Raw genomic sequence first — 13,336 nt, 5'->3', positions numbered from 1 at the left:
GGTGACAGCCAACAACCTGGATGGCTTTAAGAAGGGTTTGGATAACTTCATGAAGGAGAGGTCTATCATTGGCTACTAGTTGGAGGGCTAAAGGCTACCTCCAGCCTCAAAAGCTGGATACCTCTGAGTACCAGTTGCAGGGGAGTAACAGCAGGAGGGAGGGCATGCCCTCAACTCCTGCCTGTGTCTCCAAGTGGCATCAGGTGGGCCACTGTGCGAAACAGAATGCTGGACTAGATGGGCCTTGGGCCTGATCCAGCAGGGCTGTTCTTATGTTCTTATGATCTTCACAATGCATGGCTTGAACTTGGAGGATAACACACACAACCACCTTACCTCCATCTGCAATATCTGTACAGGGGAGTAGCCTGGAGGGAAAGATACAGGGGCTTGGACTTTGCCAGCTTGTCTCCTTGGCCAGGAGATATATTATAGCCTCCCCCAACCCCCCGCCAACTTGAAGGGACTCTGAGTTACTGGTACTTAATAAAGACGGAAGGAATGCCGGCAGTCGCTGAAGCCGGCTGCCAGTGGGGGCTGGCTCTTGGTCTTGGGACTGAGGGCTAGGGCATAGCATGCTATTGCATGATTGTACAAGAAGCTGGGTAAAATCAGTCTATGATGTGTTTAGGTCTGTCTGGAGATGGGGGGAGTGTCCACTGACTGTGGGGCAGCTGTTCTGGTGCTGGTGGGGAATAGAAGAAATGGCGTTGGCAGGTCAGCAGTGTTCCATCTTAAGGCGTGCACATGTGTGCATGCTCACATGGTTTTGGATGTTTGCTCAGTTAATTTTAGGTCCCACTCAAATTTAATCAGGAAGGTCCCACTCTGAATATATGTGTGCACACACTGCCTTGATACTGCTGCCCAGAACAAAACTCATTCCACACACAGTTGAGAAAAACTAGAGAGAACATTGCAGGTCAGGGGCAGTTACAGGGGAAGGGAAATCAGAAATTTAGTTACTGTTTCCCCTTCCAGCTGCCCTGCCAGCTCTTTGACCTCAGGGCAGTGCCAACTACCCACAGAGCTTCACCTTGCTCCTTTGTAATGCCTAGTCAGTCCAGAATAAATCAGAAATGATCCGTGATATGATTCTGGATGAAGGGGCTGACCTGGTATGTATTACAGAGACTTGGTTGGGGGAGGCTGGTGGCCCAGTCTGGTCCCAACTTCTTCCTCCAGGGCACTCTGAGGAGCAGGTGAGGGGACGTGGGTGGGGAGGCAGAGTGACACTGGTCTATAAGAATAACATTTTCCTTACCAGGATCCCTGTCGAAGCATCTGGTCATATTGAATGTGTGTACTTGGGTTTGGGGACCAGGGATAGACTGGAACTTCTGTTGTACTGATCACCCCTCTGCCCAAAAGTGTTGCTAACTGAGCTCACTGACTTGGTTGCCAGGTTGGCATTGAAGTCCCTCAGACTTGTGGTGCTGGGGGACTTCAGTGTTCACTTTGGGACCAATTTGTTTGGGGCAGCTCAGGAGTTCATAGTGGCCATGACAACTATGGGTCTATCCCAGGCGGTCTTGGTACCAGTGCATGTTGTTGGTCACGTGCTTGATCTGGTCTTCCACTCTGATCAGGGTGGTGTTCCGTGGGTGGGGACTCCTGTGATTTCCCCATTGTCTTGGACAGACCAGCATCTGGTTAAGGTTGGACTTGCACTCTAATCTCACCTCTGCAGGGGTGAGGGGCCTTATAGGATGGTCCTCCTGAGAAGGTTATTGGATCCAATAGGATTCCAAGAAGCCTTGGACAGATTTAATGTTTGCTCTACCGGTGATCCTCTTGATGCCCTTTTGGAGAATTAGAACAGTCAACTCACCAGGGCAGTAGACACATTTGCTCTTAAGCATCCCCTTGGTATACAGAAGATCAACAGGAGCAGAAGTGGCAAGGTAAATGACAGGAGCACAAATAAACAAAAGACTAGACTCTGATCCGACAGATCAACTAATAGAGCACTTTTGAAGATCTATGCTCTGGCAATATGTCAGGCCACACAGATGGCCAGGGCACATACACAGCTGCCTCCAAAATGGCCACTGCCACCGTGAAGAGGGGAGGCCAGCAGGTGGTGAGGGAAACACACACCACCCCTCATGGCCACGGAAGCATCCCCTGAGGCTGCTGGACCCACCAGTGACCAATTGCCAGGCAAACTGGTTTTGTGCACACCTCTACTTCCTATAAGATGGACCATAGTATCCTTTTGAACCATCTGAGAGGGTTGGGGGTGGGAGGCACTGCTTTGCAGTAGTTCCTCTTCTATCTCTTCGGCAGGTTCCAGATGGTGTTGCTTGGAGATTATTGTTCTTCTGAATGAATGTTAACTTTTGCGTGGTGTTCCCCAGGACTCCATAATGTCTCCACGCTTTTTACAACTACATGAAACCGGGAGAGATCATCAGGAGATTTGGTGCAGGGTGTTATCAGTATGCTGATGACTCCCAAATCTGTTTTCTCCATATCAACATAATCAGGAGAAGGCACAACCTCCCTTAAAGCCTGCCTGGAGGTGGTGATGGGCTGGATGAGGGATAACAATCTGAGACTGAATCCCGATAAGACAGAGGTACTTATTGTTTGGGATCAGAACTCAGGAGATGATTTTGAGCTGCCCATTCTGGATGGGGTCACACTTCCCCAGAAGGAACAGGTGCACAGTCTGGGAGAGCTTCTGGATCTACAACTTTCCCTGGTATCCCAGGTTGAGGCGGTAGCCAGAGGTGCTTTCTATCAGTTTTGTCAGATACACCAGCTGCATCCGTCGCTTGAGATGAATGACCTCAGAATGGCAGTACATATTCTGGTAACCTCCAAACCTGATTACTGCAATGCACTGTATGTGGGGCTGCTTTTGTATGTAGTCCGAAAATTGCAGTTGGTACAGAATGTAGCAGCTAAGTTGGTCTCTGGGTCATCTCGGAGAGACCATATTATTATTATTTTAAGTAGGTTAGGCTGAGGGAGAAGTGACTGGCCCAGAGTCACCCAGCTAGTTTTATGGCTGAATGGGGATTTTAACTCGGGTCTCCCCGGTCCTAGTCCAGCATTCTAACCACTACACCATGCTGGCATATCACTCCAACTTAAAAGATCTATACTAGTTACTGATAAGCTTCTGGGCAAAATACAAGGTTTTGGTTATAACCTAGAAAGCCCTAAACAGTATAGCCCCTGGGTATTTAAGAGAACGTCTTCTTCGTTATGTACCCCATCGCCCATTGAAATCATCCAGAGAGGTCCGTCTGCAGCTGCCACCAGTTTGTTTGGTGGCTATGCAGTGGTGGGCCTTCTCTGTTGCTGCCCTGACACTATAAAAGGGAATTTTTTCATTTAAAAATGCGGGCGAGGTGAAGTCATTTTATTTAGTACTAAAGTGGATACACACTTGCATGTTCAGACATGTTCCCTTCCAAATCTTCAAAGAAGAAACACTTCTTATTACGCTGTTTCATTTGGGCAACTAGACCTTGTATTTCTTTGTTTGATTGTTTGCATTTTGTAAGTATGCCTGTCTTAATCACAATAAAAAATTCCCAGATAGTCTCTCTTATGGCCTGCTGCCATGATAGGTAATTCCCTTCTATAATGGAGTCAATTATAGAATAAACTCAGAATAGGTTCCCTCAAGATTGCATGAATGTTTTGCTTGATTTTTGTTTCTCTTACTATTCCTCTCCTCTGACCTCTGCATTTATATCCAGACTCTTCCTCCTTGCTCAGATCAAATCCATCCCCCAAATCCTTTCTTCATTGACCTCTTTTGTCTTTGTGCTTTTGATAGGTTGGGAGTGTTAAGGGCTAGGGTTGCCATATCCTGGCTCTCCAAACCCAGGCACCTAATTTGCATATTATGTAACTTGGCTTGCAAATTTGCATATGCAAATTAGCAGCTGCACTTTTAAGTTGACCTGTATTTGCGCTGCATATTGAGCAACAATAGTTGAGGAAGATACTTTTGCCTGATCATCTTCCTTGACATATTAACAGTAGCCATAGAACAAAAAATGCATAGCTTTTTAATTAAGGCTGTAATTCTGTACATACTTATTTGAGAGAAGGCCTGATTGAAACCAATGGTTCTTCCTCCCAGGTAAGAGTTATCAGGAAGTGAACCCTTGTCTTGACTGACAGGCTGGTGAACTCCAGGGCAACCAATCAGTACACCAGGTGGGTGGGACTTAGAGGGCTTTTGCTGGGATTTCTGGGAAGAAAGGAAGTCTGTGCTGGGAGGAGGACATGTGGCAATGGAGTTCTGCTGCAGCAGGATGACTGTAGAGCCTTGTAAGACAGGATTTCAGGAGGCTTGATTCTTATCAGTAGTCTGGTGAGTTAAAGGACAGGAAGCCAGGGCTTTGGCTTTGGGAATTTAGTCTAGGAAAGAGCATTTAGTCAGACTTGGTATCAGGAATTTATATTTCTTTGTGTGTGCTTTGAATTTTCCTAAATATCTGTTACCGGCAACTGAGTAACCAAGATTTTGAAGTGTGCCGCCCCAGAATCACCTGGGCGCTTTTGAAGTATTCTTGTAACCAACTAAGTATTTTTAAGTTTCTAAAAAGCTAAACGCCTCAGCCGGAACTAGTATGTAGTAATTTTAATAACTCCCCCTCTTCTCATTCTTTACTTTCTATAAGCCACCAAGGGTTAGTTATTAACCCAGCAGGAGGAAGGGTGTGTGGAAAAGGGGGTTTCTCTGGTGCAAAACGTGGTTCAATGAAAGCTTTGCCAAATTAACAATTAACTCCACTTCCATGCAGACACCTGGGAGAACAATTAGATTTATACACTTGTTTATTACCAAGGAGGAAAAGATGAATGGGGATCTATGATCACTCCAGTGCCTGTTCAGAGTAGCCTGTAGGAGAGATCTGGTGGCACCAGTAACCTACTAAAACTTCTGGGTTTACCAGAACCTTTTTCTTAGCTTTCTGGGTTTTGAAAGTTAAGGATTTTTAATTGTTGTAGGCAGCTTCTCTAAGCATCCTGCGGAAATGACTCATCACCTATAGGAGTAATTTCTGCGCTAGTTGACTGAGAAGGACTGAGAAGGCTGCCAAGAGCCGGTTAAAACTGATTCATCCGCTTTATTCATTGACTGACCTGCATCAGGAAAGGAAATTTCCACACACCAATTCACCACAGCATGCATTGAATGTAAAGCCAATTAAGTCCTTAAATATTACAATACACAGCCTGGTAGGCAGGTAGTGATTCACATCAAAAGCAAGCCCTATTGAAATCCCCTGCTGATAACAAACAAGGCAACATTCCTCAGGGGATTACTGTACTTGTGAAAGTGAAACCCTCCCAAATAGCCTCCTGTGCTCTCCCGTCTCTTAATCCAAGTCCAGCAGTTGAGCAGAATAGTGACTGCACACTTTGCTCCATAACTCTGCTTCTACAAGGGCTTAGCTTAAAAAAAGAAAGAAAGAAAGAAAGAAAGCTGGAAACTGGGTGAATCTGGGTGGGCTAAGCAATCTGGGTGAGATGCTTAAAATCTGGGTGATACCCAGAATTCTGGGAGGGGCATGGCAAACCTAGTAAGGGCTTAGCTGTGTGTGCATGTACACCACCTACAGAATAGGACTCATCAGATCTATCAAGGGAGTCAACTGAAACAGATGTCCAAAAATACACACAAGTTAGAATTCATGTCCTGCTACATTTCCCCTCGAGTTGTCTTTCTTTAGAATCAAGCATATTCTATTAGATCTTTGGAGCATATCTGGAAAGTGCTATTAGATGAAAGTTTTTTTAGCTTTAAAAAACACCTCTGCTCTGGAAGTTGAACAATGTATGGAGGTGGAACATCTTATTTCAGAAATTGGTGGTCAAGATTCAAGCACTATTTAAAGAGGTTCAAATATATCTGCTTGAAATAACCTTGTTTGCTTACCAAATAACAGATCTTCTCACACGATAATGCCCCAGTTTCCTCCCTGCCTATTTTTCTTTCTATTGCAAGCAGCTTTGGTTTATTTTAAGAAAAGCAGAATATAAAATTTTAAAATAACGAAATCTATCAGCATGTGCAGTGTCTTATTTAAGTGGTGGTATAATCAATAATTTGTTGCCTGTCCTGTATTCCATTGAGCACTGGATGAAATGGTAATCTGTGATATAAAATAGAAATGAAATGTCCTGATCAGTCAGACTTTTGTTATTTTAACCTCTGTTCCTCTGACATTGAGTGAAGGTAAAGTAGGAATTTGTCTGAATGCTCCTCATTAGCAAATTGAGGAGTCAAAACTGTGCTTATTGCCACTAGTTTTTCTTAGTTCAGAGTCGCTTGCCGCACCCTGGATGACTGATTAAGTTAACAATTGCTGGTAAGAATTTCCAGTGAGGGTTAAAATGACTCAGCTGTTAATGCTCTAGTGACTCATCTTCACATATTCACTGTGTTAAGTTCTTGTCTCAACATGTCAGTGGGGAATTAATTCTCTTTGGGCTTAAAAACGAGTCAGAAGGGTAAAACTCTCTGAGACTGCATTCTAAATAAGGTATCTTGTTCTAGATTATTAAAAATGAAAGAAAAGTCATGGAGAGTTTTAATTAGAAATAGTTAATTTTTTGCAAGAGTCCTTGAAAGACTTAACCACTTGGGCAAGTAAGTTTTAAGGTGTGTTATGTTTGATATCAAAATGGGCTTGGTGTTGTGCTTAATTCAGGTAAATTGCAGCTCAGAATGTATCATCAGGATTCTATCCTTTTGTTTTGGAGCAAATAGCCTTAGGCTTCTGAAAAGCAAGCAGTTCATCTTGGCATGGTTGTGGGTGTTCTTTTTCTTCTAAACGAATTGCTAAACTTAATTTCTGTTTTAGGTTTATACTGTAGACAGCTAATTCACTGCCAAAATGACATCTTCCACCTCTACACAATATCTTCCATCTGAGAATGCCTGCAGAACATCACAAGTCAAACAGGTAACATATGTCTCCCCCCCACATAGTAAGCTATAACTGTGAAACCTATTTGAAGAACTTTCAGCTTAATTGTTACCTTTTCTAGTATTTTTTTCATTGTTCTGAAAACTTTCAATGCCTGATTTAGAGTGCCCTTTTGCAAAAATGTGTTTAACCATGTAGGCAAACATATGATTGGAAACCTGGGTGTTTATGTATTATTTAGTTCTTGTCTTATAAACTATGGATTTCCTAAGCAGTTGTGTATTGGTGGGAGCTGGTACTAGTTTATAAGTAAAGATAGTCTCTTGCCTGGCTTTTAATAGTGGCAGACTGTGTTCGGAGATCAGGAGATCATGCTTAATATACAAGTTTGCTTTTTCCTGTTTCAGTTAGTTGAAACTACCCTCGATGCTTTCCCATGCCCGCATCCTTAAATAGTGCATATCTTCTGTCCCATGTGAAATCAGCAGCTCCATCAATATTGGTGTGCATACGTAACATAAGAACAACCTGGCTGGATCAGGCCCAAGGCCCATCTAGTCCAGCATCCTGTTTCACACAGTGGCCCACCAGATGCTGCTGAAAGCCTACAGGCAGGAGTTGAGGGCATGCCCTCTCCCCTGCTGTTACTCCCCTGTAACTGGTACTCAGAGGCACCCTGCCTTTGAGGCTGGAGCTGTTGATAGACCTCTCTCCTGCATGTGTTCTGACTAGCCTCTATTGCTAGTGCCACTCCAGCCCCCTCCCCCAGGTTTCATATTTGACTAGTTTTGTTTAATGACACTTCTAAAAAGCTCATACTTGACCATGGAGTGTTAATTTAACATATTTGACCAACCTTTCAGTATACCATTCCTACTCTTTCTTCCAAACTCGGTTACTTAGAGGATCTTGTCTCAGCTTTCAGCTTCGTTGGATAATCTCATTGATCAGAACCAAATTACAGAGACCCTTAACTTGGAATAAGTACAACTACTAGCCGACCCCACACAGAGCATCTGTACGCTCTTTGGGGCCGGCAGTTCCACACCCCCCACCTTCTGCCCCAGTCTCTCTCCTCCTCTGCCTCTTCCTGGCAGCCCAGCTGCTGCCTTACATGGCTGGGCCCGCGCGGCTCTGCCGCCCACTCAGCCACTTCTCCTCACCACCACCGCCACTACCGCTGCTTCCTTGCCATGGCCAGCCGGGGCCCGCGCGGCTCCACTTCCCACCCAGCCAGGCCCAGCCACCTCTCCTCGCTGCCGCCGCCTCATCACCGCTTCCCCGCCATCTGCTTCTGCCCCCCCCATTTTATTTCCTGCGCAGCTATGCCGCCTGCCCAGCTGGGCCCAGTCGCCTCCTCGCCGCCGTCTGCTTCTCACTCCCATTTTCTCCCCCACTCCCGACGACCAGGCCTGGGCCTACCTCCACTGCCACATTTCCGCCTGCCAAACATCCCCACGCATTCCCACATCCCCACGCATCTGCATATATTTCCGGCCCTGCATTTCTACCCACCATGCACTGGCTTAGTGAAATAATTATATGGAAGATCCTGTAATTCAGTTAGTTGATTGCACAAGGGCCTTGTATTAGACTACTGCCAGCACTGAGCTTTAATCTAATTTGTATCCTGCTGCCAACAAACAGTTTGGAAGTTTAATATTTTTGTAGCCTTCATCTTTTAAAACAAATCAGCAGAACACCTGGTTGGTCTTTCCCTGTTTAAAATATACAACAGCTAGTGAGCAGAGTGCATTGGGAGATAGTAGTTTCAGCACGACCCTGGAGTAAGATGAATCATGTTTTGGAATTTGAAAATGCAGTACATGCTATGGTATCAATTGGCTGTCTGAGTCCTGTCTCAAAACAGTGTGACTAAACATTCTTGGAGCCAAAGAGCAGCATAAAATGCCTCTGGAATGAGGGAAAATCTATTTGTCAACACCTGTCGAACAGCAAGCTTCTTTGATAGCTGTAGCCTGATGCTCCAGTGCATAATGTTTTGAAGCTCAGACAAGGGACTTGGGATTACTCCATCCTGTCAACTTCCAGGCTCTGTCCACTCATGCTAGACACATCAACACTGTGCATTTCCCCTTGCATAGCTTAGGTCTTTATCTTTTATGTTCCTGTGTTAAAGCCAAGACAATGTATCATCTTGCTTTGGACATGTCATTTTTGGCACTATTGTTACAAGCAGCCATCCATGCCTTCTCTTTTGCCCTTTGCCACTTATTCTGGTATGTGTAAAGCGGTGGTATGTAGGGAATGTTTTTCTTCACAACACTTCTATTGCACTCTACCTTGAAACAAGCATATGGTCAGGGTTCCATCAAGTCACTTGCCATGACTGCCAGCAGCAGTTGCTCCTGCCCATGCCTAGCATAAGGATCCCCCCCAACCCAATTCCTGCACATGCCACAGGACTTGCAGAAAAGAGTGGTCATTGACCATAAATAACTGGCTAGCCACCTTAAGTGGCACAGCGGGGAAATGCTTGACTAACAAGCAGAAGGGTGCTGGTTCAAATCCCCGCTGGTGCTATATTGGGCAGCAGGGATATAGGAAGATGCTGAAAGGCACAAGGTGGATTTGATTTAAATCACTAGTCAGACTAGATTTAAATCATGGTTTTTCACAGAAAGACTCATTCTTGCTGGAATAATCTTAATATTTACAACTAGATGAAGGTTTCATTTTTGATCCTCTTCTAGAAAGAAACATTGCCCAAAATAATCTTACAGAAACCTCTGGAATAGCATGACATTGTGAATAGATTAATGGAATTCATTTACCAAAAAATTTAAACATTGCATATATACAGCCTCATGCTACATAATTAAAAACTAATCCTTATTTCATGATGAATACCTTTGGACTATAATGTATCTTAAATAGAAAACTATCTTTAGATAGATTTTTTTTTCTCAAAAAGCATTTTATTTTTAAAAAATCATTTTTAAAAAATAAATAACCATTGATTTTTATCCATCCTGGAAAGGCATCTCATACTGCACAGGAGGAAACAATTGTAAACACCTGTATTCTACCAAAGAAAACCACAGGGCTCTGTGGGCACCTGAAGTCTAAATCGACTTGACGGCACACTTTGCCTTTACCTTATTAAGCCAAACAAAATTTGTGGAATCCTGCATATGATCTTTTATTTAGTGTGGTTGCAGTTCATAATGCAGGTAAAAACCTACTGCTCTTCAGCTGTGCATGTAGAGCAGCAAGTTGCCACCACTGTGGTGAATAATGGATTTGAATAGCTTCTTGGTCTGTATGTTTTGTTGATCATCATATGAACATAATAGTAAACGGACATAAACAGTTGCTTCCAGTTTGTTTATTGGGCAAGGAATAATTAACCTCTTCTAAAAGCGTCCGATCTCTGAGGTGATCCATGTTCGCTCACAACATGAGTTCTGCACCTGCACAGTAGCCCCAGTGGAAGATTACAAGCTCCTAGGAGGAACTCTTCCATTCTGCTGAACAGCACGCATGTGGCACATTGGTTGACCTCTGCAGGAGAGCGCCTCTTTCCTCACTTCCTTCTCGACCACTGTGCTGCTCGGTTTAGAAGGTTTTCCGCTCTTCTTTTCCCTCATTCCTCACACTATTTCTGACTGACTCTTGGCTTCAACTTGGTTTTCCCCTTCTTGACTTGGCCTTCTCAACGTTTTTGGCTGTTTACCAAGAATTTGAGTCTGTTCCCTACCAACATTTTTCCAGACCTCATCTTCTCAACTTTATGAAGCTCTATCTGATGTATCAGGTCGAATTTGCTTAGCTCTTGTATAAAGCTTCATTGGCAGTTGAGTTAGGGCCACAATAGTGTTAACTGGGTTTTATAAACGTTATGATGAGAGCCAGCAGGGAGAGAACACCTGATACTGTGACTCTGTCTGCTGGCACCTAGAATATATTCCAAGGCATCATCACTGCATTTCAATTCATGCCAGTAGGGTTTACTTTGAGATGTGCCAATATGTGGTTTCCTTCAGGGACACACAGTGATTCGGAAGCAGTACATCTTCTTGAAATATTTGTTTCAAAGTAGTGGCATAGTGCTTTGTGCAAAAAGAGTGTTTCTCTCTCCCTTACATTTTTGTATTGAAATAGGTTTTGTTTTTTTTACTGCTGTGGGGTACCCGCAGCATTTCTCAACACTTGGTAGTACCATTCCATGTTTTCCACTTTATATTCTTGTAATGTGGCTAAAAAAACTCTCCAACCCCTTCTCTTGAACCTTAGGTACGACCAAAACTGCCACTCTTGAAGATTCTGCAAACTGCAGGTGCTCAGGGAGAGACTTTCACACCAAAAGAGGTAAGTTTATATGTAGATTATTCTGAATTGAGAAGGTAGTTTTGATTGCTGCCTGATACTTTCTGCATTACCCTGTGTTCTGTTTTTTTAAAACTATTTGTCTGTAATCAAAGGACAACTGCTGTGTAACTCAGACCAAATCTGTATCCCTCCCCCTCCCAGTAAAAGTCATCGTCTTCCCTATCACTCTTCATGGGAAAAATGTATATTTATCACTGGAAACTAGAGCAGAGCTGAAAGTTCTTCCATGTGTTCCTTGTGCTGCAAATGATTGATATTCCCTCTGGGTGTTCCTGCCTTTGGAGGTGAGGTGGGTGATGACTGAGGAGAGGGCCTTTTCAGTGGTGGCATCCTCTTACAGAATTCTCCCCCCACAGGGGTCTTGCCTGGTGCCAACATTCTTTACATGCCAGGTGAAGATGGTATTATTCTCCCAGACCTTTTAGATGTGATGGTTTTATCTTGTTATATCCTGTTCTTATTTTGTAATTGTGTTAACTATTTTGTTATGTGGTTGCTAAGAGTCAACACTGACTTGACGGCACTTAATCAATCAATCTGTCAGTCAATTTTGTTATACTGCTTTGCATATTTTTGATAGAAAAGTGGCCAAATACTCTTCTAAAGTAAATAAATAAACTTCAAAATGTTTCCTGGGCTCCATGAACCATCGACCCTTGAGCACAAATCAACATTCTCACCGCTGCCTGTTTTGTGGTCCTAGTGATATTTGTGCTCCTGGGTGCCATCTTTTTGGAGGAATCCTCAGTGAGTGTGTATTCCTCTGGTTTTTGAGAGCCTCCTGTAGCAGCTGCTGTCAGAACAGGAAGTCAGAATTAAACCTCTTTTGTTCCATAATAGCCCTAAACTATGCCTCAGAAGTGGCTTTATGACTATGAAGAATGTTGCAGTAGGTACTGTGCTCCTCTGGTGGATTGCTAGAGATGCTTTTAACTGTTTCTTGTTGTCAATTGATGCTTGAACGTTCTTAAATTATACTTTTTTATTTTCTCTCATTTCATTTGAAATGTCTTGTCAGCTAAACCCAAGACACCCTGTGAAATCATTTATTTTAAGATTAAAATGCAAAGTGTGTACAAGATTAGAAAAATGACACTAGCTTTGATTTACAAGAGTATTCTGTCAGCTAGGAATTAAATGCAGTGGTTTTTCATTAGGAATATGTCAGATACTCCTGCAGAGCCGTGTGACTTATTTTAAACACTTATGCATTTAAATAACTTATTTAGCTTCTAATATTTTGCAAAAACAAATTGAATACTTTAAATGGAAGGGGTTTGGGTGTTAAAATGTTAATTTCTATGGCAACCTGTATTTAGCACAGTAGGGACCTGTCCCCCTGCAGTGGGTGGAAGCACTGCTAGCGACTCTTCATTTTGCATTTGTCCTCCAGGGTGGGCCCCGTGTGCTGCTAAGGAGTGGAGAACAGATTTTATGCATATAATGTATTGCTTGAAAGATGGGCTCCACTGATGTGTTATATGTACTGGGATGTGGCTGGCACTGCTTGGAGTTGATTGGATATGGATTGCACCTAAGCTAGTGAAACTGCAATTAAGCAGTGCCTGAATTTAAACTTGCACATGAGTTGTACAGCCTGCTGTGGAGTGCTTAATGTCTAATGGTATTCTAGGTGCAAATCTTGATGGAGGTTATTCAGCTTCGATATTGAGGTCCACCTGTGATTGAAATCACACATGATTCAGGTGGTGAAGATAAGGGGCTCTGCTCCCATGAAATCTGTGAACCAAAGATAAGCTGCTTTCAGCATCCTAGAGGATGAACAGGATATACATGTAACAGTATTGAATGATTAAGTGCCGTCAAGTCGGTGTCGACTCTTAGCGAACACATAGATAGATTGATCTGTCTTCCACTTGGCCTTTAAGGTCTCTCAGTGGTGCATTCATTGCTGTCGTAATCGAGTCCATGCACCTTGCTGCTGGTCGTCCGCTTCTTCTTTTTCCTTTAACTTTCCCCAGCATTATGGACTTCTCAAGGGAGCTGGGTCTTCACATAATGTGTCTGAAGTTTGATAGTTTGAGCCTGGTCATTTGTGCCTCGAGTGAAAATTGTGG

The 13,336-nt window shown here is 43.5% G+C and overlaps 1 protein-coding gene across 4 annotated transcripts in view; it reads left to right on the top strand.

The window, feature by feature from the left end:
* The window catches only part of MDM4 (MDM4 regulator of p53), a 41,393-nt gene that overhangs the window by 6,690 nt on the left and 21,367 nt on the right, over nt 1-13,336 (top strand). For 3 of the 4 annotated variants that reach the window (XR_008306298.1, XM_053246760.1, XM_053246757.1), the window contains exons 2-3: nt 6,840-6,941; nt 11,163-11,237. Coding sequence is in view for 3 of the 4 variants with exons in the window: in XM_053246760.1 (XP_053102735.1) it covers nt 6,873-6,941; nt 11,163-11,237 (144 nt within the window). In the remaining variant the exon portion in view is untranslated. Of the gene's footprint in view, nt 1-4,240; nt 4,340-6,839; nt 6,942-11,162; nt 11,238-13,336 lie in introns of those variants that run through there. The other variant, XM_053246758.1, reaches the window with a different exon arrangement.

The sequence above is a fragment of the Hemicordylus capensis genome, chromosome 4 (assembly GCF_027244095.1).
Source record: "Hemicordylus capensis ecotype Gifberg chromosome 4, rHemCap1.1.pri, whole genome shotgun sequence".
Classification (NCBI taxonomy): domain Eukaryota; kingdom Metazoa; phylum Chordata; class Lepidosauria; order Squamata; family Cordylidae; genus Hemicordylus; species Hemicordylus capensis.
Note: the sequence above shows the minus strand (reverse complement) of the source record. Positions and strands in the feature narration are given on the sequence as shown.